This window comes from Microcaecilia unicolor, chromosome 9, assembly GCF_901765095.1.
Source record: "Microcaecilia unicolor chromosome 9, aMicUni1.1, whole genome shotgun sequence".
Taxonomy (NCBI): domain Eukaryota; kingdom Metazoa; phylum Chordata; class Amphibia; order Gymnophiona; family Siphonopidae; genus Microcaecilia; species Microcaecilia unicolor.
The window spans coordinates 192,907,169-192,931,929 of NC_044039.1; the positions used below are offsets into that span (position 1 = coordinate 192,907,169).

A 24,761-nucleotide genomic window follows, 5' to 3' on the forward strand; every position below is an offset into this window, starting at 1 on the left:
TATATACAATGTCATCATTGGAATGCATTATTTTTTCATATGTCACCTTCATATATATATAACATTTATTATTTAATTGGAGAACTTTTTTTTTTTTTACATTTTAGAGCTTAAGGCTGAAAATTCCAGAAAATCAGTGTTTCAGATTATTGGAAGGTGAGCCTTTACTTGGCAGCTCTGTTGTTTTATGTGATTGCATTAACTTTTTTCACGTATTTAAAGAAGAGATTATTTTAACTTTGTATGAAAAGTTGCAGACAATTTGTATTAATAAAGTTTGTTCTTGAGTGCAGGGGAAGAAAGTTCTTAATGGCAAACTTTGACCCCACTATCATTTGAAGGCAGCTTGTATGTCAGGTTGTTGTGGCTGCTGTAATTACTGCTTGTAAATGCAAACCTTTTGAAAGTTTTTTGTGCTTTATTGGGGAGTATTTTACTTTTGTTTTGACATTCCTCATATGTATCTGAGCTGCTGTTACTGCGGCTTGTAAAAGCCAACCTCTAGCTTGTTTCTACTGCTATACTGGCAAGTATTCACTTTTGTTTTGGCATTCCTCTAATGTATTTGAGTTACTGTGACTGCTGTTGTATAAGCAAACCTCTTGATAGTTTTTAATGCTGTATTGGTGAGTATTTAACTTTTGTTTTGGCATTCCCCTTATGCATCTGAGCTGTTTTATGGGACTGTTTTTTTTTTGTCTTCCGTTAATCAATTATTCATATACTAGTAAAAAAGGCCCGTTTCTGACACATATGAAACGGGCGCTAGCAAGGTTTTCCTCATAATGTGTATGTTTTGGAGAGTGTATGCGAGAGTGACTGTGTGTGATAGAGAGAGTGAAAGTGCAAGTGTGTGTGTGTGTGTGTGAGAGAGAGTGAGTCTGGGTGTGAGTGTGTCTGTGTGAGAGTGTGTGTGTGTGAGAATGAGAGTGTGTGCAATTGCGTATGGGAGACACAGTGTGATAGAGAGAGAGAGAGTGTGTTTCACACAGATACAGTGTGTGCGAGAATGAGAGTGTGTGTGAGGCACAGATTGTCTGTGAGACTGAGTGTATGAGACCAAGCGAGTATGTAACTGACTGTGTGACACATAGAGAGTGAATGTGATACACTGTGAGACATAGTGTATGAGAGTGAGAGACAGAAACACATTGTCTGTGGGAGAGAGAGAGTGTGTGAGAGAGAGAGAGAGTGTGTGTGTGTGTGTGACAGAGATACCTCCCTCCCTCTCTCTCTATGGTGTCAGGCCCCCCTCTTTCTGTGGTGTCTGAGTTTGCTGCCACTGCACCTAAGCAATTGGTGTGCTGGAGGAGAGGAAGAGAGAGAGAGAGTGTGTGTGTGGGGGGGATGTGTTGGAGGGGTTCAGCTTGGAAGAAGAGGGGTGTGGGGGATTCAGGATGCGCTGCCAGATGAAAGTTAGAGAGTGAGTGTGTGTGTGTGTGTGGGGGGGGGGTTCAGGAAGCAATGGCAGATGACAGAGTGAGGGAGTGTGTGTGTGTGTGTGGGGGGGGGGCAGGGGGTACAGGAAGCGCTGCCAGATGAGAGAGAGAGTGAGTGTGTGTGTATGGGGTTTCATGAAGCGCTGCCAGTTGAGAGAGAGTGAGTGTGTGTGTGTGGGGGGGGGGGGGGGGGGGGGGGGGGTTCAGGTAGCGCTGCCAGATGAGAGATAGAGTGAGTGCGTGTGTGTATGGGGTTTCTGGAAGCGCTGCCAGATGAGAGTGTGGGTGTGTGTGTTTTGGGGGTGTGGGGGGTGTGTTGGGGGGGTTCAGCTTGGAAAAAGAGGGGTGTGGGTGGTTCAGGAAGCGCTGCCAGATGAGTGAGTGTGTGTGGGGGGGGGGCGGTTTTTCAAGTTTTGCCAGATGATAGTGAGTGTTTGTGGAAGCACTGGCAGATGAGAGAGTGAGTGTGTGTGTAGGGGGGGGGGGGGGTTCAGGAAGCAGGGCTAAATGAGAGTGAGTAAGTGTGTGTGTGTGTTGGGGGGGGTTCAGGTACGGCTGGCAGATTAGTGACTGTGTGGGGGGGGGGTGGCAGGGGTTTCAGGAAGCACTGGCAGATGAGACAGAGTGATTGTGTGGGGGTGGGGATGCGTGGAGGGGGGGGGTTCAGGAAGCGTTGGCAGATGAGATTTTGTGAGAGTGTGTATGTTGGAGGGGTGTGGGGGGTGTGTTGGGTGGTTCAGTTTGGAAGAAGAGGGGTGTGTGGGGGGTCTGGAAGCGGTGCCAGATGAGTGTGGGGGTGGTTTATCAAGCTTTTGCAGATGACAGTGAGTTTGTGTGTGGGGGGGGGGGGGGGGGTTCAGGTAGCGCTGCAAGATGAGAGAGTGTGTGTGTGTGTGTGTGTGGTGGTGGTGGTGGGGTGGTTCAGGAAGTGTGGCTAAATGAGAGTGAGTGAGTGTGTGTGTGTGAAGGGGGGGGGGGGGGGGTTCAGGAACAGGTGCCAGATTAGTGAGTGACTGTGTGTGGTTGTGGCAGGGGTTTTAGGAAGCACTGCCAGATGAGAGTGAGTGTGTGTGTGTGTGGTGGTGGTGGGGTGGTTCAGGAAGTGTGGCTAAATGAGAGTGAGTGTGTGTGTGTGTGTGTGTGGTGGGGGGGGGGGGGGGGGGGGGGGGGGGTTCAGCAACAGCTGCCAGATTAGTGAGTGACTGTGTGTGGGTGTGGCAGGGGTTTTAGGAAGCGCTGCCAGATGAGTGTGTGTGTGTGTGTGTGTGTGTGTGTGTGTATATACGTGGTTTCTGGAAGCGCTGCCATATGAGACAGAGTGTATGTGTGTGTGGGGGGGGGGGGGGTTCAGGATGCGCTGGCAGATGAGATTTTTAGAGAGAGAGTGTGAGTGTTGGAGGGTTGTGGGGGGTGTGTTGTGGTGTTCAACTTGGATGAAGAGGTGTGTGGGGGGGGGGGGTCTGGTAGCGCTGCCAGATGAGTGAGTGAGTGAGTGTGTGGGGGCAGGGGTTTCTGGAAGCGGTGCTTTGAAGATGAGTGAAGGAAGCGCTGCTAGATTGCAGGGGTTTGTTTTTTTGCCTTCACTGCCTCCTCGGCGCGATGTTCCCCCTCCCCCCCCGCCGCCGCCGCCGCCGCCGCCGCCGCCGCCATCCCACCCAGCACGATAGTCCCGCTGTCGCCGCCATCCCACTCACCGTTGCGTAGTGTTGCTGGCGGGGGACACGAAACCCCGCCAGCATAAGTCCTGTCTTCAGACTCCGGCTTGATCTTCAGCATTGCTAGCCTCTGCTGGGCGGGGTTATGTGCGTCTGACGTCCTGTACGTGCAAGACGTCAGACGCACAGAAGCCCTGCCTGCAGAGGCTAGTAATGCTGAATCAAGCCGGAGTCTGAAGACAGGACTTATGCTGGCGGGGTTTCGTGCCCCCCGCCAGCAAAGGTACGCGACGGTGGGTGGCTTGGGGGGGGGGGGGGTGTTGCACCTCCTGTCTTTTGTGGGATTTCTTTTCTTCTGTGAGATTTGTTGGTTGTTTTGGGGGGGGGGGGGGGGGGCGTTGCGCGAGGGGGGGGGGGGGTGTTGGACCTCGGTCATTCTCTGGCGGGGCTCCATTTTATGTATGTAGCTTTTGGGTGGTTTTCTAGCCAGCGTTTCCTTGGCAGGGGGAGGAGTAGGGAAACACGCTCCGCGTGTTTCCCTACTCCTCCCCCTTCCTTGATGCGGTCCCTTCTTTCATTTTATGTTGGTTTTCCGCCCTCGACGTCATGACGTTTGACGCGAGGGCGGGGCAGCAAGTTGTTCAGTGGCTTCACCACCACGAACTTACGAACCGTTCTGGGACTCTGACTGACTTCAGTGACGTCAGTGTCCTCAGAACGTTGAGGTTGCCTTTTATTATAGTAGAAGATTAGATGAGCCGTAGGTCCGCCCCTTCTTTTGTTTGATAGGTGCATGACCCGTGATTGCATTCCGTTGCGTGGCAACGGCAACTGACGCCTTCGCCTCAGACGCTCCTCCCTTGTTGTATTCCTATTGGTGTGTTGCAGCTGTGACGCTCGTTTCAGATCATGGCGGCGCCCAGATGTACTGTGGTTAAAAGTGGTTACACAGCTTCGAACATTCAAACTTTTGAAGCTTCAAAGTGTGGTTCAGAACGTTCATGGTGCTTTTTATGTCCAGTTGGGGCGTGGCGTAGGTCGCAGATGGGGCGTGGCTTAGGGCGGTGGTGAGTAGTCCGAATAGCCAGGAGGACTACAGCAGTTCAGGACTCACTGCCACAGTTGGAGGGAGCTTCAGAACGTTCAAGGTGGGATTTATTTATATAGATATATATATTTTTAGCAGTAACCAGACAGGGAAAACATTGGACTGCTCCTGCTGGATATGTAGTTCTTCCTTTATTTGTATGAGATATATCTTTTATATTTAGTTTGTTTTAAGTTGTAGATGTTTTAAGTACTTTATCTAATGGCCTTTTATTTATTTATTTACAGTTATCTGTTTAGCACCTGATGCAGCCCTTGTAGGGCAAAACATGGCCATGTTAGGTGATTAAAGGAAATTGCTGTTTTGATGACATGAAATATAATTTTACTTACGTGGGTTGCTCTCTTTTCTGTTTTTCTGGATCTAGCAGAGCGTTTGCCTGTTTGATTTTTGGGACACACTATTTAAGAGCCATAGGACTGTAAACAGACAGGTCTTGGACCTCTACAACAGTATTTCTCAACAATGATTGCGTATCATACAGATTTCTACATAAGGGGTTTCCAAAACATGCAAATCTATCTGATGAATACTCATTGTGGTAATCCTGAAAACCTGACTGGCTAGGCATGATGAGAAAAGGGGACCGAGGGAAAATCATGCTAGTTTTGGGCTGGGGAAGTGGAGAGTAATGGGGTCTGGGTGGGAGACTACAAATATCCTTTGGTGAATTTCAACAGATGTATGATGGTATACAGACACATACAACACTAATACTAACCTGAACAAGTAGCGGGTTACCAAATCGCAAAGCACTTTCTAAATTCTTTCTGAAAGCATCATCCAAGAAGCTAGTACGGGTTATCTTGCGGTCTTTATATTCATTCATAATAAATTCAGTAGCTTGCCCAGAAGGATCGATAATCAGGGGATACCTAGAGAGAGAACATTAACTTCATATATTTTAAACTATGTTATTAGGTACAACTAAATTATATATAGCTGGATAAAAGTGATGGATTTACTTCAACCAATAGATGGGGTATGTCAGTGTTGTGCGCACCTTTTCTTCTGACCTCTTTAAACCCTCAGTGGCCCTCCCATTTGGACTGGGCTACCAGTGTGGCAAATGTTTGTCACTCTCTGGACTATTTTAAAAGATGGACAGTAGAACTTAAAGCACGTTCTTTAAAACTGTGAATATGAAGATGTGCTGCCAACACTGCAACTGTTGCTGAGACCACCAGGAAAATTCAGTAGTGGTTTACAGATAAGCCAGACATATGAAAGACTTCAGATTATGGAGAAAATTAAAATTGCTTTTTATACTTCAGCACAATATACTTGGAGAGCACATTTCAACCTAGCTCTGTGAAAATAATAATTTTACCTAAACACAGCTCTCTTTCGAGTAATTATTTTAAGCGCCAATATCCATGCGAAAGAACTTATTCAGAATTGTAACAAGTCATCCAATATAATAATTTGCACCTCCAACGTTCCATCGCTGTTTGGGTTCGTAACATCTCATGACGTCAGCCAGCCTCCAGCATTCCATTCCCCCTCATTGCCCCACCCTCGCGTCAAAATGTAATGACGTCAGAAGGCAGAACAGTGAGAGGGAGCGATGGAGGCTAGCTGATGTCAGGATGTTACCAATGGAAGGGAAGCCAGCCAAGCCAGCCAGAAAACGATGAGGTACAAAGGAAGAGAGAATTGCGGGACATCGCAGGGCAGAGCACAGCACAGCAAAGAACAGCAGAATTGATGGACATGGATGGGATGGGAGGAGAGAAGAGAATTGCAGGACACGAATAGGAGGGCAGGGAAGAGGAGAATCGCTGGACATGGAGGGGAGGGGAGGGCAGGGGAGAGACAAAAAAATTGCTTACAAGAGAGCCTTCCTAAGGCCCGGGGGTTTCACTGTTGAGGAAACGGGCTGGGTTCCACTAGTCTTTCAATAAAATGCTTTGAAAGTTAGAGCTATTAATTTGAATAGATAATATACATGTATTTTAAATCAGCTGTAAAGGGTTTCAACTCATACTGTGGTAACCACCATACAAATTGTTATAACAACCCAGTCTATTTGTTAGGAAATCATTGATTAATGTTGCTAAATCCTTCTGATCCAAAAACTTCACATCCAATACAAATTCGTAAAAGATGCCTCAACTATAAATACTTGGCTAGCAAGAGGTTTCCATCCAGTATAAGCCCTAAACTCTTCACTGACCTACTACTCGGCAGAGGGGTCAACTTCAATAACCAGCCCATCTGACAGCAATTTATCCTGCCTACTGACACACAGTTATTCCAATTTAGCCAGACTTATCTTTTAATGTTACGCTCTGAAACTAATCTGGAGGCCTCTCCTGGTTGTCCCTGACAAAAATACATTGCCGCAAAGACGTGACTTACAACTTCAAAATCACTCAACCATCCCAACTAGCAGACTTACACAAGGGAGACCAAACTGAAGCTTGAGAAAAGCTACACGTAACTGGTACAATTGCTAATTCTTGGCCTTCCCATATCTTTTATATTCTCCCCCTGAGAAAGAATGACAGCTACTCTCAGTGCCTAAGAAGAATGTCTTAATAGGACATGATCTACCATATCAAATGAGACAAAGGTCTACAAAGATCAAAACACCATTTCCTTTATCTCCCACAAAAGGCTCTCTTTTATTAAAGAGACCAATATACTCAGTAGTTTGTCCATAAAGGAATCCCAATTGCCTAGGACTCAACCTAACACTGGCTTCTACACACTAACATGCTGATATATAATTGGAACACTGGGCAGTAAAAGGCCAAATCAGTCCTGTCCAGCTCCCCTTCCTTAATGAGAGTTTAATCACTGCTTGCTTTACAGGAAATGGGATATGACCCTGATTCAGATCCATTATACTATGCAACTGAACCATCAATCCCTTAAGAAATACCACTGGGAATAGGTCCAGCCAAGATGACACCCGCTGCATCTTCTTGTTCTCCCCCGTTGAAATATCCTTAATTGTATAAAACCATCACTCTTTACACTCCTATACAAATACTTTAAATTTTCCCTATAAAACAAGAACTAAACTGGCCAGCAGCCAATTTTATGCCACCCAATTTCTGCATGGAAGGATTTAATAATTCCTTCAAAAGGCAGAGCTGCTGTGATCTGTTCTTTGATGTTAACCCACTGGCCACAAACTTCTTCCTGCCTATAAATGTACATGTAATTCCTACTTTGTTCCATCTTCTCTCCAAGTGCCTACTCTCTTTAACAAGAGCAGCCCAGGATGAAACAGATTGTCAATTCTTTTTCCAGTACTAATTTATCTGAAACTGCCTTAAATTCCTCATTCCCATTTAGCTATCTGTTCATCCATACCTTGGCCCTCCAAATATTAGCCTGTTACCTTTTGATGTACCACCTCCAAGTACAACTGATTTGTTTGCTCACTGAAAATTCCTCAGTTTCTAAAATATTCTTAGACCAGTATGATATGATGATTATGAAAAACTCAAGTGCTTTGAAATTACAAATACCTATTAAATCGTTTCAGCATAATTGCATTTTCTGTACACAGGTCATCTGCAGGTAATGAGTTTGCTTGCCAGCGAAGGCGCTCGTCTGCATTAGAGAGGTACTCTGTTCTTGCAATGTCAGTGCGAAACTGAAACAAAATAAATGCAAATTTACTGATTACACATTACAAACTAAAGAGCCATGCTGGTCACATCAATGGTTCAAACTCAGCGAATTCCACAGTGGAACTGTGTATTGCCTGAACACACTAGGCTAGTTTTAAATCTGCTGGCAACAAAAGTTAAAGTGACAACTACTTGAACATCTAAACCACTAATTCAAGGCATCTAATAGTTTAATTACTACTAGTTGAACACTAAATCTTAGAATCAAGCTTTTATGAAACAGTGTGACCTCATGGCCAACTAAAGATTCTCCAGTCTGGCAAGAGTCAATGTACCTGTTGGAAATTAGTCACTGGAGTTAGCTTAAAATTACCCCTAACAAGACAGATTTCCTTCCTTCTCCCTCTCTTTCTAGTTTGCCACTACAAACCCCCTCAACTACAGAGTTGACTGGATGGAATGTAGACAGATTATATAAAAAAAAGTTCTCACTACTTTCTTACCTGGATATTGGCTTGCTGCAAATGATGAGACCAAGTAGTGAACAGGTTCTGTCGCATTTGTTGGTCAAAGTAACCAGCATAAGCAATAAAAGCAGCTGACAGCAAACAGTCTCCAGCAATAGTGGACATCTGGTTCTTGAATGTTTCACTTGTTTTTTCCCACCTATCCCGTTCAGCAGACAAGCTCTTTAACAAAGCTGTACTACGGTTCACCTGTAAGTTTCAAAATACAAAGTCAGAAGAGAAAGCTACCAATGCTTGTCTCTAACCCACCTAAAGTTAACACACATTGCTGTGATTTTCCTGTGGCAATTTCTGAAAATCTGTGAATTTTCAGACTGTGTCCAAACTACAGAACTTGCAGACAGTGACAGAGCTACAGGCCTTTACCTAAGGGAAATAACATTCTAACCTTTAAAGAAACATTTTTCACTCTGGGCTGGGGGGGGGGGGGGGGGGGGGGGGGGGGCGCTTGATGGTAGGGGTTGACTCCTCTGCTCAGACTGGGAAGCAGGAGAGAGAATGACAAAAAAATAGCAGTGTAGGGCCTTGGAGTCCATGTGTGCGCTAGATGTCTTTTCTGCCTCTCAATCAACTCGAATATTATCCCTCTTTCTCACTATCCAGTGTTCCTCTTTTTACTGCTTCTATAGCTTTCCATTTCTTCCACACCTACGTCCATTGTTTTTCCTCTCCCTCAGTGTCAGGCATTTCCCCCTCTTCCCGTTCCCTATACCTAGCAATTCCCCCTCTCATCCCTTCTTGCCCACTTCCCAGTATTTCCCCCCAATCTCCCCCTTCCACATGTCTCACGTACAGCATGTCTCCTCACATCAGTTCCCACACTAATACCCTTAGGCTTGAAGCAGAAACACAAAATTGCAATGTGGGGTCTCGGAACCCAAGCACATACATGCTTGGCATCTTACACAGGAGGGGGTGTGCTTGGGTTCCGAGATACCACATTGCAATTTTGTGTTTCTGCTTCAAGTCTGAAGGTAGTAGTGGGAACTGATGTGAGGGGGCATGCTGTACGTGAGGAATGAGGAAGGGGAGATTGGTAGAAATGCTAGAAAGTGGACAAGGAATGGTGGGGGGGGATTGCTAGATATAGGGAACTGTAAGGGGAGGTAATGCCTGACATGGAGGGAGAGGAAGGGAGAAGAAAAACAATGGACATAGATGTGGGAGAAATGGAAAGCAACAGAAGCAGTAAAAAGAGGAATTTTGAAGACTGGATGTGAGAAAAAGGAATAATATTCAACATGACAGAGGTAGAAAAATAAATGGAAGAAAGCTGGAACATGAAACATCAGAGTGAAGACAGAAGGTGATAAAAGAAAAGGCAAATGATAGGGTCTTGGAAAGCAACTAAAGAGGATACATGAAAGAAAAGCCAAGAGACTGGGACCAATATGATTGGAAAAATAAAATCACCAGGCAAAAATATATATATATATGTATTTTTTACATTAGTGATTGGAATGTGTCTGTTTTCAGAACTGATGCTATCTTTATATTTTGCACAGTACAGGAGGAAGTGCATCTCTATTTTTCTGGTGTTGCACTGCATGCAGAGCCTGGCATCTTAGGGGTTCAGGTTAATTTTTGTCGATGCATTTCTACTTTTAGTTTGTGGTTGCTTATCCTGTATTTGGAGAGCGTGCTCTCTGCATATGTGACCGAGGCCATGGATTCTGTCAGCATTGAGTGTCTGTAGAGATCAGTAGTAATCCAGTGTGTTCAATTTTCCCAATAGGTGAACTGATGTTCTAGAGCTCACTACAATATTTACAGTTCTGCCTTTTCCTAAGAAGGTCCTTGTTGGTGTTGGTATGGGGTGGTAAAACAAATCTTCAGATCCTGAGTGACTTCTGTTGTGTTTTGTATTAATTCATAATATATCTGGCTAGTGGACAGGTTATGTTGCTGTTACTGAAATTAAACCAGAATCAGACTTTTTGTATGGTGAATTCTAAAGGGAAATGCCCTGGTTCTCCTCTGTACCCACTGCTGCATGAGGAAGTCTTTTTAGACATCCCCACATATTCTTATTGTCCTAGGTACCACTACTGAATAGCCTGCAGGGGAGTGTACTTTAGAAGCAAGCAGGAATCCAGTTGGACAGCGGATGGTTATCAAATATAGAAATACGCATGCAGATGAGGCCCATAGCAGTGGTTGGTAGGATTCCCCCCCCCCCCCCCCCCCCCCCACACACTTATTGTTCATTAGGGTTAGAAGAAAGGCACTGATGCAAGCTAATTGAACCCCAGTAGAGCTGTTTTTCAAGTCTGAGTTATGTCACTTAAAACCATAAGCCTGCCTGGCAGACTCCTGGGTTTATTTTTAAAAGTATCAACACTTCCACAAACACCAAGCCTACTTAGTACTACCCTCAGCATCTGAGTCTCATGATGATGAGGGACAAAGCATTGAAGTGTATCTGGTTTGAACAGATTCCTGCCTAATGGGTTCTTTTCATGGATATCTTCAGTACAAAAGAACTATCAGTCTCAGCCTTCCCTGTCTGAGGTTTCACAAGGCTTTGCTAAAAAGGCCAAGAAAACATACTTCACAATACACTGTTTCCAGTGAAGGGAGAAATTATGCTGCAAAATTTGTTTAGGAAAGGGGAGGGGATTTGGATTAGCTCATGACTTTTCAGAAGTAGCTCAAAGTGTTACATTCAAGTATGGTACATAAGTACATAATTCTGTTCCTGTAGGGCTTACATTTTAAATCTGAACCTGGACATCAACCCCCTCATTCTATAATCTTGTGTGCACATTTTTGAATTTAGCAGGCAAAATTGCATGTGCAGCCTACAGAACAGGGCCACACATACAGTTTGATTGCCTAATTAGGTGTGAATTGACTAACCAATAATCAGTGATTTATTAGAGTTAACTAGCACCAACTGGCCTTGGTTGGAGCTCTATTCATTTCCTATATTTTGTTGATTTTAACTTTAGACCACTTTGATTTTATTTTATGAAAGGTGATATATCAAATGACAAACTAAACTTAATTTTCAGTTAGGCATGTAATTGCACTAAGGTGCTATTCTAGAATATTAATGCCTAAATTATGGCATGGACAAGGGAGGGACATGGGCAAGGCAGGGATATGCCAACCAGTTATGCCCCAAACCTTTTCAATACTGCCAGTTACATGTGTAACTTCTGCATTTAGGTTCATACATTTAGGCCTGCCACAGAGCTAGTGTTAAGTGATCATGCCTAGAGTTACATGCATAACTGAGGACTTGCACTAACAGTCTATAACAGTTATGAAATGCTTAATTGCCATTACAGAACTTGGTGCACACACTAGGTGTGTAACTTTAAGCAACCTGTACAGAATTGCTACCCAAATAAAAGAAAACCTGAACGAACCACTAGCCTAGCTCAGTGCAGTTCAGCAAAACAGAATGGCTTATTACAATTTGATAGCAGTCAACAGAAATGAACAAAACAAATCCCACCACAACTTGTGTGTCAAAGAGCCCAATGTTGATGAAAATTTTGTGATGCATAAGAAACAGAATGAATAAAGCCCAGCAGAGAGCTGGTACAGCTGTAGGTCCAATGCTGAGTTGGTTTCTTCTCATACAAACTTGGAGGCTTGTTTTAGGAAAATCTCCAAATGTTTCTCCAACATATGACCTGCCTACCTTCACTATTGCTGCTCACCAGAGAACATCAGGTGTAAACATGTTTGGTGTCAATATTCAGCCAGTTCCTGAATATTCAAAGCTGGGACCTGTGCGGGCTTCGGCTTTGAATATCTGGTTATTTTTAAGCCAGTTAACATGGTTGCTTAAGTTGGTATTTATCACTTAAACAGCCATGGGTTACCATATAAAACAGGTGATGGTATTCTGAAAATGTGATCTTACTTTAGCTTCCACAGCAGCCAGATCTGCTTTAATGGCTTGGGCCTCAGAGATGAGCACTGCGTACTCTTCCTTGTAGCGAGCAATACTGGCTTCCAGATCACGAATCATTTGTTCAACTTCATTTGCCTTCTGTTGGTTGTCTTTGGCATCATCCTCCAATTTCTGCAGTTCATTGCGCAGGGGCTCCACTCGCTTCAGCATATCTGCATAGTTCAGCTGTAATTTTAAATCACAAATTAGCCCTTCTAGTATCATAACTATAGTCTCACCCTATACGTAATATGCCCGTAAGGCAGCAAACACTATGTGAGAGGATTAATAAATTGTGTATTCTCAGCACATAATAGCCGGTAAAGGTTTCAAGCCATATAACAAAAGCATGCAATTAACTGGTCTTGGGAAGGTCTAGGACTCATGGTATAAAATTGGAACCATGAAAATTCCTCTGAAATCATCCCATAGATGTGGAGAATGAAGGAAATTCTTAACAGCTGAAAAGGAGGTTTAACAGGAAAAATAAAAATAATTCAGATGTGTGCTGAGTAGGAGCACTAGAATAGTGCAACCAATTAGCTCCTTGGAAAAATGGCGATTGTGCAACAGCGGCAGACAGGAAATGTGTGCATATGCACAGTGCCATGTTACAAAGAGCTGTGGTGGTGAGCATTCCCATGCAGGCTCCACCGGAACAACACTACCTACATTTAAGGCTCTTCATTCCTGCTTGTTCTCAGGATTCAGAGAATTAGCTAGCTAATGGAGGTGGATCTGAACCTGGTGGTGTGGAGGGTGCCAGGAATAAAGAAATAAAAGCAAAGACAGTTTTCTTATGTTCTTGAACTAGATAACGACTGGACTTCATGTGTATTTTTGACATAGGTCTTTATTTTTTGCCAAGCAGATTTGGGCATTTTCCAAACTTGTTACAACGCACAGGCCAGGAGAAGTTATTCTTGACCATGTGCCAGAAATGCTTAGATCTGAGTGCAAAGGTCTATTTGCAATACCCTTGTGAATGCTCCTTGAAATTTTCTAATGAAAACTTTGTGCTTCTTGATCCTAAAAGGCTCAGAAGCTTTCTCAATGCTAGATCTTCTCCTGGTAGAATGATTACAATTACAGCTCCTACATATTGACAATTTGTCTGCCTATTGCCTATCTTGACAATTTTTTCCTTTGTTGTTAGTGCTTTTCCAGTGCTGGTTCTTTATGTATTATGGGCTATTGATGGGATATGGTTAAGATTTTGTATTTATTTATTAAGTTTCCTTACCTGCTACTGCTTTGTTTTTACTTTGCCTGTATCCCAATTATTCCTCTCAAGAGGCAGTCTAGGTTTGAAATATTTTGTAAACTAGATTAAAAAAAAAAATCAAGTCCAGTAAAAAGGCTTAAAACTAGGCTTTGAGCATTGACGTGGTAGCAACCTGATAATTCCTGAAATAAAAAATGTCCTATTTTTGGTTTTCACAAGTGCAGGTAAAAGTGGGATGTTTGACCACGGAAAAACAAATCCTGGAGACAGTGATCTTGAAAATGCTTATTTATTTGTTAAAAAGACTCGACACAACTGTTATGTTTCAACTGTCAGGCCTGCATCAGGAGTCTTAGACACCTAAAAGAACAGCTGATCTGTACGAAGGATGACCAACGATATAGTAGTCTGTAGGCATGCTGCTTACGATACCAGACTTGTTTACAAGCTGCATTTAATCAAAGGTCTTTTTAAAGACCATTTTGCCTACAGACTACTATATCGTTGGTCATCCTTCGCACAGATCAGCTGTTCTTTTAGGTGTCTAAGACTCCTGATGCAGGCCTGACAGCCGTTAACAAATAAATAAGCATTTTCAAGATCACTGTCTCCAGGATTTGTTTTTCCGTGGTCAAACATCCTACTTTTACCTGCACTTGTGTTTTCCCGTGGGGCGTTCGAGTTCTCCGCTGTATTGCGGATTCTTCTGAACTATTTTTGGTTTTCTGCTACTCTGCACAAAAGAAACAGAGCTCCAGAAGGAACAGTAAAATTTTCTTGCTGAACAGCCATGGAAATGTATTGATGATGGCTGCTCGGGCACAAAATATGGAGGTAGACCAAAGAAAGTGGAAGGGACGGAGAAATTAAGCCTTATTAATTTGCTTTTCTTTAGTCCCTCTGGACTGGCCCAGAGACTGATGGGTTGTGCACACTTACCAGCAGGTGGAGACCAGCAGTATTCAATTTTTTTTCCCTAAATGAGCCAATAAGTACTCTGCACACTTCAATCAACTTTAAGCTGATGACTCCCAGATCTACCTCTCCACAGTAGGAATTTCCACAGGAATACAGACCAAAGTATCAACCTGCGTGTCTGACACTGTTGTTGGATGTCTCACTGCCTTCTGAAACTAAACATGACCAAGACTGAGCTTATTATCTTTTCCCCTAAATCCATCTCTTCTCTTTACCCCATTCTCTATCTGTGGATAACACTCTCACCCTACCTGTCTCATCAGCTCGTAACCTTGGGGACATCTTTGACTCCCCCTTTCTCTTTCTCTGCACATATCCAACACTTTCTCTACAATGTCACCAAAAATTTGTCCCTTCCTTTCTGAGCACAATACCAAAAACCTTATCTACACTCAAACTATTGCAACTTGCTTCTCACAGGTCTTCCATTAAGCTATCTCTCTCTCTCCCCTTCAATCTGTTCAAAATTCTGCTGCACAACTTATATTCTGCCAGTGTCACTATGCTCATATTGGCCCTCTCCTCAAGGCATTTCACTGGTTCCCTATCAGTTTCAACATAAGAGATCAAAACTCCTCTTATTGACTTACAAGTGCATTCACTCTGCAGCTCCTCAGTACTTTTCCACTCTTTTTTTTTTGTTTCAATGATTTTTTATTGAAGTTCTCACATAAACACGTCAACCCACAGCAATACAGTATCCAACACTCACACCAGATACTTGTCACAATGCAACCATAACATTAAAGCATCAATTCTTCCATAATTTTTTTATCCCCCTCCCCCCATCTTTTATTTCTCCCATTCCAAATATCAAGTCCTTAAACCCCAACAAGAATACATGTAAACCCCAACAACTTGACCCCACCATCCTAACTACAAACCTCTATACCCAACCCCAAAAGAACTCTCCTACACCTGACACTCCTCCAGTACTCCTCACCCCCACCCAATCCCTCCTCCCCCCCCAAACCCCCCTCCCCAACCCCCCCTATCGTTTAAGCCAGATTTAATAGCTTCCCCTGCAACGTCCCACCCTCTCTGATGATACCAAAAACATTCCAGTCTTATAGTTGTATGTCTCCATTTGAAATAGATACTGCACCTTCTTACTTTTCCACTCTTATCCCTTCCTACACTCTTCCCCGGGAACTCCGTTCATTGGGTAAATCTCTCTTACTTGTACCCCTCTCCTCCCCTGCCAACTCCAAACTCTGTTCCTTTTATCTTGGAGCACCATATGCCTAGAATAGACTTCCTGAGTCAGTATGTCAAGCACAATCTCTGGCCATCTTCAAATCTAGGCTAAATGCCCACCTTATTGAGGTTGCTTTTAACTCCTAACCCCTATTCACTTGTTCAGTACCCATGTCCATTTTATCATTCCCACATCCATTATTTGTCCTGTTTGGCCTTAGACTTTAAGTTCTGTCGAGCAGGGACTGTCTCTTCATGCTCAAGTATACAGCGATGCATATGTCTAGTAGCGGTATAGAAATAATAAGTAGTAGTAGCTAGACTCAGTATGAAAATACCAAAGCAAGGTGTTACGAAATGCCTAGCCACCCGCCTGGGGTTACCCTGCGGCCACTTAGGTCTATCCACAGCACAGCTTTGGTCCAACTGCACCTGCTACTCATGCTCTACACTAGCACCCTCCTCCCACCGATTGGGTCACAACCGCCTCTGGGCAAGTCTCCAGCTCTCAAATTACACTCCCAGTTGTCCCACAGTTCCCAGAAAGCACTCACAGACCCAACACACAAACCACCAGGATTCTTTATCAGTTCAGATAGCAGAGTCAACAAACTAAACAGGTTTATTGACTACGACCTCCCCCATCTCTGCTATCAAAAACATATCTGCCATGTACACAATGACAACACACACACAAACACCCATTCAAGTACAGAAAACTAGAGCAGATTCTGGGCCAGTCCAGTGGGACTAAAGGAAAGCAAATTAGCAGGTAAGGCTTAATTTCTCATTCCTTAGCATTCCTCCAGACTGGCTCAGAGACTGATGGGAAGTAAAGCACTAAAATTAAGGGAGGGACCCTTTTACTGCTTTAATTTTAAGGGAGCCCTGCAGTAAGAACTTGAGTCCCAAATGCCGCATCCTGATGGGCCTGAACATCCACATAGTAGAGTCTGACAGACAAATGTAAGGACGACCAAACCGTCGCCGACAAATATTCAGAGAAGGCACAAGAGAACTCTCTTCCAAGATGATGATATCCCCTGAGACTTTCTGGAACCATCCTGCTGCCAAGGTAAGTAGACCAAATAGTCTCTTTAATCCATCTCACAATAGTAGCCATGGAAGCCCCCAAGACTTTTCCTACAACTTCCCAGGAGAACAAACAGATGATATGAGTGCTCAGACTCCTCCATCCTACACAAATACTCCTTCAACATTCTCCTGACATCCATTGTGAAAGCAGAATTGTTTCTCCGACTCCTTGGTGGACCCCAACACAGGTAAAACCACCAACTGACATGAAAAGATGACAGAAACCTTGGTAAGGAAGGACGGAACCGGCCGCAAAACGATTCGCTTCATGAAAAACTCCAGAAAGGGAGCTCTGCAGGAAAGGGCTTGAAGCTTCAACACAAGCTACGCCGAATAGATAGCGACAAAGAAAACTGCCTTCATAGTAAGATCCTTAAGCGAATAGGACAGAGGCTCAAACAGTGGCTGAACCAAGGCGGCCAGTACCAAATTACGATGGAAAAATCTGGACGGTGCAAAGGACGAGGAAGGGCCACTCCCCAGAAGAAATGAACAATATCCAGATGGCCAGCCAAAGACTTTCCCTTAATACAGCCCCTAAAACCCACCACAGCCAATACCTGCACCTTAAGGGAAGCCAAGGTTAAACCTTTATCCAAGGTATCTTGAAAAAAATCCCAAACCTGAACCACCAAGGCATGCAAGGGGACCAACTCCTCTCTCGTCACACCAGTTATCAAAAATTCTCCAAGTTCGCACCTACACGAGTAAGGTAGATCTCCTGAAAGAGCACAGTATAGTGCTGATCACTTTAGACAAGTAGCCTCTCTTCCTCAGCTGTAAGACAAAATTGAGCGGGATCTGGCATGGCCACTGGTCCCTGCATCAGAAGTCTCACTGACACTGGAAGCCACAGAGTCGGCTCCACCACCAACCTGATCAGATCCGCACACCACGGACAGCATGGCCAATTCATTGTCACCAAAGATCATCAGGCCCGGGTGCCCCTCTATTCTCTGAATTACACGCCCCAACAGCGACCACAGAGGGAAGACATACAGAAGGTCCATCGGCCAGGGCTGAAGAAGAGCATCGATGCCATCCACACCTCGCACCTGCCAGTGACTGAAAAATCTGTCCAACTTGGTGTTCTTGCTGGCCACCATGAGATCCATCACTGGCACCCTCACCCATGGATGATGCTGTTGAAGGCTTCGGCACTTAGGGACCACTCCTCTGGCTCCAGAGCACGACTACTGAAAAAGTCAGTCTGAGCATTCTCCTTTCCAGCTATGTGAGCGGCTGACAGATCCTCCGGATGACTTTCCGCCCAGTGCATGAGAACCACCATCTCCTCTACCAACTGATGACTGTGTGTTCTGCCTTGATGATGTAAAAGGCCACCACTGTTGCATCCTACAGAAGAGAGTGGAACCACAGCAGAGCCATATGGCTCTGGTTGCCAACAGACTAATGGAGCAACACAACCCCTCTGAGAACCAAAGGCCCTGAGCCAGATGACTGGCACTGGTCATCACCACTGTCCACCACGGCGGATTGAGTCGAACCCCTTTGGACAGGTTAGGAGAATGAAGCCACCATCGCAGACTGTGGTAACCCGCTCGAAGGGGTAATTGCATCTCCAAAGACAAGGACTGAGGATTCTATCTTGAGAGGAAAGAGTTCTGCAAGTGTCGCGTATCGACCCCAGGACCTGAAGATAATGGAGAAGACCTTGAGACTGATGCTTTTGAATCCGTGCCTCCAGGAGAAACACGTGGCCCTAGACTGTACCGGACTCTGAGGTATTCCAACACCTGCGTCGGCTTCAAGTGACTCGAGCTTGTTGATCACCCAAACCGAGGGACTCCAGCAACTGCATCACATGTGCCATAACCCGAAGTTCCTCTGATAAGAATCCGCATGACTCAGCCAATCAACGAGATAAAGGTGAACTTCAATCCCTTCCTCGTGCAGGGAAAGGTATGAGGTAGAAGTATGAGGTGCTGTCACCAGACCAAAAAGCATTGTATGAAACTGTCTCCCCAAAACTGCAAAACGAAGGAACCATTGTGAAAATGTGCCTCTGTCAAGTTCAAGGCTGTCAAGGAACTCCCCCCGAATGCACCGCCATAATGACAGACCGCAGCGTCTTCATCTAGAAACTGGGAATGCGGAGTGCTTGATTGACCCCCTTGAGGTTCAAGACGGGATGACGCCTCCTTTTTGGGAAACAAAAAGTAGATGGAATAACAGCCTATCTGGAGCTTGTCCTCAGGATCCATACACAGCCCACAATGGCAGCAAGCTTTCGAGGGTGTTGCAGACTGCTCCCACATTGACTTGAGATCGACAAGGGGATTCCAAAAAGAGATCTGGCAGAGGAAATGCCAACAACCTCAAGGACCCACTGGTACAACGTTATGTGGGACTATCTCCAATGGAATTCCCACAACCGAGTGCCTACAGCCACCAGAGGATGGGCCCCTAAACCTTCACTGCAAGACTTGTCCAGGTGCCTGGGAACACTGACCACGGTCTCTACCTCCCCCACAGGTACCACGAAAGCACTGCGAACGCTGAAAATACTGAGATTGTTGGAAAAGACCACCTCTGTAAGGCCAAAAATGGCAAACTAACGTGCCTGGCTTCTAGCCGCTGCAAAGCCCCAACTCACCCCCAGGGGCGAACTTCCAGTAGGCACGGCACCTTAGTCTCCTCGAGGCTCCTAACCAGCTCCTCGCTGAACGATTCCCCCTGAAAAGAAAACTTGCTCAACTCTGCCTTGGAGGCCACATCCGCTGAACATCACCGAAACCACAACAAGCACCTGGTCTGTACTGCTGAATTAGATTTTGCTGAAGTCCATAGCAAGTCATAAAGGGTATCCAACAAAAATGCAGACTTCATTTCGAACTTAGCAACTTCCTGGTCCATCAGCGAGAAGCCATTTGATGACCTGTCCAAGGCCTTCTCCGCCCATCTGAAGCTCGCCCTCGCAACCTCACTACAAATGGCTGCCTGGACCGCCAGAGCTGACACATCAAAACTACGCATCAGAAGGGTTTCCATCCTGCGATCCTGAGTGTTTTTAAGAGCCATACCCCCATCCAAAGGAACTGGAGTCTTTTTGGTGATTGCAGAAAGCACAGCATCCACTACAGGAGGCTTCCTGTTCTGGCAAAGGATAAAGCCTGATCATGGATCTTGCTAGTCAGAAAGGTGTGTCGGCAAATCCCACTGCGCCTGTACAATGCCACTAATGACCTGATGCACTGGGATGGACTTACCAGCCTTCCGAATCCCCTTCATCAACAGATCCACCTTATGAACCCTCCAAAATTCAAAGTGGAGGAGACAAGGGATATCAGTTCCTGACGATCTTCCTTATGGAACACCCAGACCACCAAGTGATCCTCCCCTGGAGGTAGACCTGCAGAAGATAAAATCTCCTCAGGAAACTCCTGATCCCTGCTATCCAGAGGGACCATCCACTATGTCATCACCCAAACAGAAGTCCGAGCCCAGAAACGCCCCGGGTCTTAAAAATCCTCTTCCTTGCAAGTCAGCCTGGGGCATTTGGCCAGCAAGGATGTCCCTCTGGACGGGCCAAACTCCGGGTCTACTGAGTGCTGGGTCTATTTCAGCAAAACGACTTTGTACATGGCCAGGACAAACTCAGGAGGGAATCCCATCTCAAGGGCTCCACCCTGCCCTGCCACAGCCTCTGCTGGAATCGCCGAGGTCTGTGGAGACAGCAGCATTGGCCGCTCCCTATCCAGTGTGTGTACATCCAAAATGGTGGCAGTTTCCACTAAATGGGAACCGCAAGTTTCTGCACTGCCAACTCCGCTCCCATAAGACCAGATGAGGGCTCCCCTGAACCCCCGAGGCAAAGTGGTCTCCCCCAGCACCAAGGACTTCACTGCCACCGAAGCTGCATAAGACTTGTAGGCCCCAACATTGGCATGATACACATCAGCGGAGCTTTTCAGAGCTCATGGCAGGAAAGCAACATGGCCCCTAGGTGACCTGCATAAGTCAGCTCAGTAACGCAAACTGTGCACAGGAAGGCAGCATTACCCACCAGAAGCCTATTAGTAATCCTCCCATTCGGCGTTCTGGTTAGTATTTATTTTAAGGAAGGAAACAGATCAAATCAAAGAAAACAAAAAAAATCAGACTGAAGGGCTCACTGTGTCTACCACCTGCTGGAGACTGAATACTGAGTCTAATTAGGGATGTGCAGGATACTTATTGGCTCACTTATGGGAACCCCCCCCCAAAAAAAAAAACCAAAAAACATTTACATACTCAGTCTCTACCTGCTGGTAGGCATGCACAACCCATCATTCTCTGGGCCAGTATGGAGGGACACTAAGTTAACAGTGTCCCTTCCCCCATATCTATGACAAGCACATAAAATATCCACGTTTTTTTTAAGCGCCTAAAATTACATTAATGAGATTACCTGTGCAATTGCCCATTTTACCATTGGACCACAGGCCAATGATGCTCTATTTACAATTTCATAATTGTAACTTGGATTTGACAAATAATTCTTCTTCATCTTCTCCCGAATTGCATCACTAAAAAAAAAAAAAAAAAAATCCTCAATTATAAACATTTTTGCAGAGAGATCAAAACTGAAAGCATCTACTATAGTATATGGAATGCTGATTCTTTAGAACATGTTACAAGGATCAAATTTGGTCTTACCTTCAATGTCAAACTGCAGGCAGAGGTCCTTCATTACTGATAGAGAGAAATCCTATGAACTACCATCCCCCTCCTCCCCATAAAAAGGGAATTCAGAATTCAAAAATAAAACCCCCAACTTCTGGGAATGAACTATGCTATCAAACCTCATAAAAATAGGCACTGCAACAGAAGCACAAATTTTATTTGGGGGTGGGGGGGTGGGGGGGGTGGGCGCCCAGAACTAGTCTGAAAGAAACCAGGAAAGAAAATTAACAGGTAAGACCGAGCTTCATCATCTTTATAGTCCCTACCACACCAGTCCAGAACCAATGGTATGCATCAAAGCTCCCGTGTATGTGTTATGTTCCTCACCTGGTTCAAGGCCTGCGCGGCCGATTCACCGGCGAGGTGCGGTCCGGCTGAGATAGCCGGCTATTTTGGATGTGGTTTCTCCAGGATGGGTCCGTTTCTGTTTCCTGTTTCTGGCAGCCGTCATCTTGGTTGGATCAAGGGCAGCAGCCATCTTGGCTAGCACAGGAGGGGGCAGCCATCTTGGAGTTCAGGAAGCCCATATTTGGACATAGGCACCTCTGATGATGGGGGCAGCCATCTTGAATTAGCTGCACATGCTTGAGCCTAAATCCTCCACTACTTAAGGCCCTGCGCCTTTAGTCCTTCGATGCTTCGGCCTCAATTGTGTTTGAGGTCCACACCGGTGCTCCTTGCTTTCAGTTCCAGTGTTGCAGACCTCGGCTTGTTTCCCGGACCTCGCTTGTTTTGCTGCCTGCCTTGACCTTGGACTGTTTTTGACTACTCTTTGCCCTACGGATTTACCTGGCTTTTGGACTGTGTCTGTTCGCCTGCCTGTCTGGTCAGTGGTCGTTCAACCCCGCCTGTTCCAGAAGTCCTGGTAGCTGCCTGAACCTGGGGGCTCAACTCCCAGGGAACGGCGGTCGCTCCCCAGGTGAAGCTAGGGGTTTGTCTGGCTGCCTGACCGAGTGCGGTGTCACTCCAGTCGGGGCACAAGGGCTCACATTTCTCCAGTCATAACAGTATGTGGTGGGAGTCAGAGATCCTTGCTCTAAGCACAGAAGCCCCAAAAACCACTTCCTGTTTTCAGTTCTTTTTTCCTAAATGATCTCCTTGTATTTTGTTCCCCTCCCCCCTTGTTTTTGTGGTCTAAGGAAGGGAATGATGTAATGATGTTACTTGAGTTATGATAATTTCTCAATATATTCTGTTTTGCTGTATCAAGTTTTTTTTTTTTTTTGGCTTATGTTGACAGTTGCTAAATCAGCGCTTTTCAACTGGTGTGCCATGGGGGGGTGTATTAGTCTGTGGCTGGAGGTTTAAGAATTGAGGGAGAAGTGCTGGACTGGGGCTGGGGGTTTGAGAATGAAAGGGAGATGGCTGGGGAGGTTTCAGAATGAGAGGAGATGTTGGGGATAGGGATCTGAGAACGAGAGAGAGGTGTTGGACTGGGCTGTGGAACTGAGAATGAGGGGGAGATGCTGGGGCTGTGGGATTGAAAATCAGGGAGAGTGCTGGATTGGAGGGGTGTGAGAATGAGAATGGGGGGCAAGGAGGGAGAAAGGTGTTGCATCAGAGGAGGGGGGCAAGAAGGGAGAGCGATATTGGACAGGGAGGTCAGTTAGGGAACAGATAGATCCAATGAGGTGGGCAAAGAAGACAGGGAGTGTGGAGAGGGAAAGAAGTGCTGGACTTAGTGGGGAGGAGGAGAGAGGTGCCAGGACCTTTGGGGAAAGAAGGATGAGGAGAGACAATACCAGAGGAAAATGAGTGACATGTTGCACATATAGGGTAGGGAAAAGGGGAGACATGCTACACATGAAGAGAAGGAATGGGAAGCGGGGAGAAGAACTGAACATGAAGGAAAGAGGGGAAACATGCCGCACATGAAGGGAGGGGAAGAAGGGAGACAGGCTGCACATGAAGGGAAGAAAGAGAGAAACCATGAAAGATTTGAGAAGGAGGCAAAGAAATTGAAAAAATCTGAACGTGAAAGATCAAAGTCAAACAGACATAGGGAAGGATATGAGAAAAGAAGTAGCAAATGGAAAAGAAACCCTAGAAACAGAGTTAAGAGCACACACAGAGGAAAGCAGAACCAAACAAGATGATTGGAATAATAAAATCACTACAAAGGTACGAAAAGGTGAAATTAGGTCTTACCTGCTAATTTTCTTTCCTCTAGACCCTCCAGACCAGTCAAGATGCTTGGGTTATGCATTCCTACCAGCAAAGGGAAACTGAGAAACACTGAACTTTAAACACTGTATATGTAACCTGTGCAGAACCTGAACTAGCCAGTATATCGATAAAGCAGAGAAGAAAAACCAAACAACCTCACAGAACCCTTTAAGTGGCAACTCAAAACCAAGAATGTTTGTGCTTCCACAGGCTGGCCACAATGCGCAACCAAACCTGCACCAGACTAGTACCAGAATCTTCACCTGGCAACTGTAGCCTGAATAATCCTAACAAACAATCATCAGCTGCAGCAAAAAAAAAAAAAAAAAAAAAACAGGCTCAAAAGAAGAAAACAAACTGAACAACTCATGGCCTTACCTCTATACAGGGCGGGTTCTTGACCGGTCTGGAAGGTCTAGAGGAAAGAAAATTAGCAGGCAAGACCTAATTTCACCTTCCTCAGCGACCCTCCAGACCAGTCAAGACGCATGGGACGTACCAAAGCAGAAAACATCTATGGGCGGGACCCCCGATGGTCAGAGGTCAAAATTGCTGTACCAAAACTCGCATGAACGTCAATCCTATAATGCTTTACAAAGGAATGTAAGGAAGACCAAACCTTTGCCCTACAAATATCCTGTGGAGGGATCATACTATTTTCCGCCCAGGAGAAAGCCACTTCCCTAGTGGAGTGAGCCATAAAAGCCCGAGGCACCTCATGGCCCTTCAGTAAATAGGCAGAGGCAATTGCCTCCTTCAATCACCTGGCTATAGTTGCCTTGGACATGGCTGCCCCCTTCTTAGCTCCGCCATGGAGAACGAACAACCGATCCGAGGCCCGAAACTCCTGAGTTCTCTTCAGGTAAAAACGTAAGACCCGCCAAACATTTAGTGAAATGACGCTGCTCTGAATCTCCTGCCTTATCCCCCAGAACTGGCAGAGAAATCACCTGATTCACATGAAAATCAGAAACTACCTTAGGCAAAAAAGATGGCACTGGCCTTAAATTAACCTTTTCTTTGGAAAAAGACAAAAAAGGAGCCCTACAAGACAAAGTGTAAAGCTCCGAAACCCTCCGTGCCGACATAATGGCCACCAAAAACACCGCTTTAGGGGAAAGATCCTTGCAAGAAGCCATCTCCAAAGGTTCAAATGGCGCTTGCACCAAAGCATCCAAAACAAGACTCAAA

The 24,761-nt window shown here is 45.3% G+C and overlaps 1 protein-coding gene across 2 annotated transcripts in view; it reads right to left on the minus strand.

The window, feature by feature from the left end:
* DYNC1H1 (dynein cytoplasmic 1 heavy chain 1) overlaps positions 1-24,761 on the minus strand; it is a 415,182-nt gene that overhangs the window by 117,372 nt on the left and 273,049 nt on the right. For both annotated transcript variants that reach the window (XM_030213839.1, XM_030213838.1), the window contains exons 53-57: positions 21,130-21,247; positions 12,194-12,409; positions 8,293-8,505; positions 7,685-7,812; positions 4,924-5,077 (exon numbers count right to left, since the gene is read on the minus strand). In XM_030213839.1, the coding sequence (XP_030069699.1) occupies positions 4,924-5,077; positions 7,685-7,812; positions 8,293-8,505; positions 12,194-12,409; positions 21,130-21,247 (829 nt within the window). The remainder of the gene's footprint in view (positions 1-4,923; positions 5,078-7,684; positions 7,813-8,292; positions 8,506-12,193; positions 12,410-21,129; positions 21,248-24,761) is intronic.